General features: G+C 28.8%; 1 protein-coding gene across 1 annotated transcript in view; it reads left to right on the forward strand.

Annotated features, from left to right (window-relative positions):
* Positions 1-1,727: 1,727 nt before the first annotated feature.
* The window catches only part of LOC105626157 (hemicentin-1), a 71,977-nt gene continuing 69,906 nt past the window's right edge, over positions 1,728-3,798 (forward strand). The window contains exon 1 of the mRNA XM_012207469.1: positions 1,728-1,927. Within this exon, the coding sequence (XP_012062859.1) occupies positions 1,728-1,927 (200 nt within the window). The remainder of the gene's footprint in view (positions 1,928-3,798) is intronic.

Here is a 3,798-nt window from a genome sequence, read left to right on the forward strand (position 1 = left end):
CTACTCTACTCTCTACTCTCTCTCTCTCTCTCTCTCTCTCTCTCTCTCTCTCTCTCTCTCTCTCTCTCTCTCTCTCTCTCTCTCTCTCTCTCTCTCTCTTCTCTGGGATATTTACCTTATTTCAATTTTTAATAAAGCGATGTGTATTTAATTTTTATTTCATCTTTTTTCTTGATTTAATACGACTTCTTCACGACAACTTCACAAATCATCATATATCAATAATCAATCTCTACGTAATATTCATAAATTTGCACTCCTCACAAATGCTGAAAGTTTTGAATTGCATTGGCGAGATAATGACAAAAACGCCGTAGATACATTGGATTAATCTGGCGCAAATTTCCGAATTGATTTTTCGATAAATCTCGTGACATATCTGAACATATAAAACCAAAATCACTTAAACTACACTAAAGCCATAGAAGTTTCAGCAGTGACATCCATATTTGGCAAATAAATCATTGTTTGTAGATATTCATGCAAAGCCTATAAATCGTAATCCTTCTGTATTCTGAATGTTCTGAATTCACGCGTCATATGTTCTCTCAATCTCGCGAGTGATAGCAATTGGTACAAAAAGCTATTAAAAATATATTTTTCATATTTTTCTTATTATTTAGTTTTTCGTATTAAATTTATACAATTAATTTTAATTAATAGAAGCATAAATAACAAATATTATTACAAAATCTCGAGACACAATAACTAACGTTATCTTATGATCGATTATTTACTCGCGCAATCAACTGTTTCAAGAGACAAAGAATGGCTTATTTTTCTTTCATTTCACCATAATTACTTTTTCACATCATAAAAGGTTAGTAAAAGAGTCCATGATTGCGAAGAGTGTTTAATATCACTAATGTGAAGATTCTTTTTCTTTTCCTTTGCAATGCTTTTAAAACTCAATTCAGTGTCTCGACAATGTTAATCGCGACCGTTTGCGAAAGTCCCGGGCGAAACGTTGGGGATGAATTTCGCGAAAAAGAGAAGTAACCCATTCTTTATGACCTCTGTACAAAGTGCAGAACGGCGAGATGGATTTTTCTCTTCGAAGAAATACTTCGAAGCGAAGAGTGAATGAAGAGAGTCATCCAGTAATGTCGAAGAAACAAACTTTTCACACGTACGAGAGACGTGAAAAGGCATCATAACGCGATTTCCTACCACGGATCTCCATTATTCTTTACTTGACTCGAAATACAAATCATTTCTCTTAAATTTAAGCGGTAATCAAATATTGAAAAAGTTAATCTGTAAAAATACAATTTTCTTTTAGACTAAAATATATTTTTAAATTTTTATAGAAGTATAAACAATATTTACTTATGCCAATAAATATTCACAATATGCTTCAGAATGTGACCTTTTTTCGAAGCAAACCGCCAATTTATTTCGTTTTGCGGTATCGGTTATCATATCAATTAACCACGTAATCTCTCTTTCGATGAAACTTTATCAACAATATATTTTGAATACGAGATGCATAAATCGTGAATACGCTAAATATAATTGCTATAATAACTCGTAATTATTGTTTCTCATCAAATATAAAATCTTCATATTGAGAGTATATGAAATACAGCATAATTGCGTAAGCTCTCTAGCATCATGTATACTGAAAATCGCGCAATAAAACAATTTGCTTGCTGATTATGTTTTGTCAGGCGCAATCGATATTTTGAATCTCAATTACAAACTCAATTGCACACGAATTATCATGAATGTTTGTTTCAGGGAGCGAAGCGTGGTTGAAAACTGTGAAGTTTGCTGAGCTCGGAACAGAGATTTTACTGCCCTGCGTCCTGAAATCACCACAGTGTGACGGTCTGCACAGCATCAAGTGGTACCACGGATCCACGAGGATTTTCATTTTCAGTGAGGATGCCGGGGTTATACGTGGCAATAACGACATTGCTGCTAGGTAATTAAAGTATTATATTGAGACTCGAATGCATAATGCTAGTGGGTTCAACCTGTACCTTGACTTAATTAGGCTGCCTCTCTCTTATATTCTTTTTTTCTAGAAGTTAAATTTCATTATTCCTCAATACATTTAGTAGCGCTAATTGAATCCGTAATATTAACTTACTAAAACTTATGATAATAATCACTAATTTTACAATGACAAAAAGTTGTCTTTTTATATTTAAAAATGTTATATTAAACAATTTCTTCATTAAACAAATCTATGTTATATTTCTACATATATTTTTTAAAAATTGTATAATTTTTTACTATATTAATATTTATACTTGAGATATAATATTTTATATAAATATTTATTTCGTATTTTACAAATATTTCAAATTTCTTGTTTGAACAAAAGAATAGTAATGAAAATATTAATAAGAAAATAATTTTCTTATTATTTCCATTAATATTTTTCTATCTTTATTACACAACTGAATTGCAAATAGGTAACTCAATTTCTTGAGTCATTTTTGATTTTGATAATTTGCCGATTTCATGATTCGTAACTATCACGATTATGCTCATTCCGGGGTCACCACTCAGTAATTGCGTTTTGTGGTTCATGGTCTACATTTATAGAGCATGTAGCTTCAAATACGTTAATTGCGTTAAATGCGCACATGTGAATATGCCCACGTGAATATTTAGTGCATGAAACTTCCGATTGATAATTATCAAAGTTTCTGATTGTTTTAATAATATCCAGCTTGCGCCATCCATTATTTCTATAGTTGATTTAATACAGTTTACAATTTACGTATTGTTTGCATACAAAACCATTAACACGTACTGATACTTTTTTTATTATATAAATATGAGTATGGATAGTAATAATTAAATAAACACATTAGCAAATGAATTAATTAACGAATTAATGAACATAAAATAAATCTTTTTAAGTATAGAATTTTTTATAGTATATTATTCTATGTATTTATGCTATGTATATTTAAAAAAGTGCTATACAGTGTTATAAAAAGTGAAATTAATGAAAGTTATTTCATTAATCATAAAAATAGTTTAATTAATTATTTAGTTATAAAAAATTAGTACATTTAGTTTCAAATGAGATAATCTCATTACTTTCATTAAGTCAATTAGCTACGTCTTGATTGTGATTCGACCCTCTGATGTAGATTGCCCCAGCACGTTACAATTAGACATACGAACTTGAATCTAAAATATTCCTTAGAGATTTCATTCGATAACTGTGTTTCTCTCTGTGTATCAAATTTACATTAATTAAAATTAATTCACCAATAATCTTTAAATAATTAATATCAAAAAGCGACATGCTTTATTGAATAATAATTAATAATTTTTACACATTTATTTCTTCAATTTTTTAGATTAATTAATTAATATTTTTGTTAAAAATTAAATAAAATAATTCTATTTCTCTTTTGAATTAGATAAAAATTTAATTAAACTTACTTAATAGATTTTTATTTTGTAATATAAAAAAAGATATCATTGCTAATTTATTTATATCTGAAAAAGACGCAGAAATTATAGGACAAGCATTCATACGTTAAAATGATTGCCATACATATAATATCAAATGAACCACGAATTAAAGTAACACAAAGGAGAGGCACGTCCAGATTAACCGTTAATTCTTATTTAATTTCTTTAACGCGCTTCAATAGTCACTTTCGTTTTGTTCACAATCATTTTTTTTTTCACCTCACGTATTTACTTATTTAGTGACATAGCAACGATATGAGATGGATACGTGAATTCAGTACTTTTTATAAAAATGAAAGCATTAGGAATATAATATTTTATGTTTTGCTATAAGCAGATATATATATATATATA

This window comes from Atta cephalotes (genome assembly GCF_000143395.1).
Source record: "Atta cephalotes unplaced genomic scaffold scaffold00004, whole genome shotgun sequence".
Classification (NCBI taxonomy): Eukaryota; Metazoa; Arthropoda; class Insecta; order Hymenoptera; family Formicidae; genus Atta; species Atta cephalotes.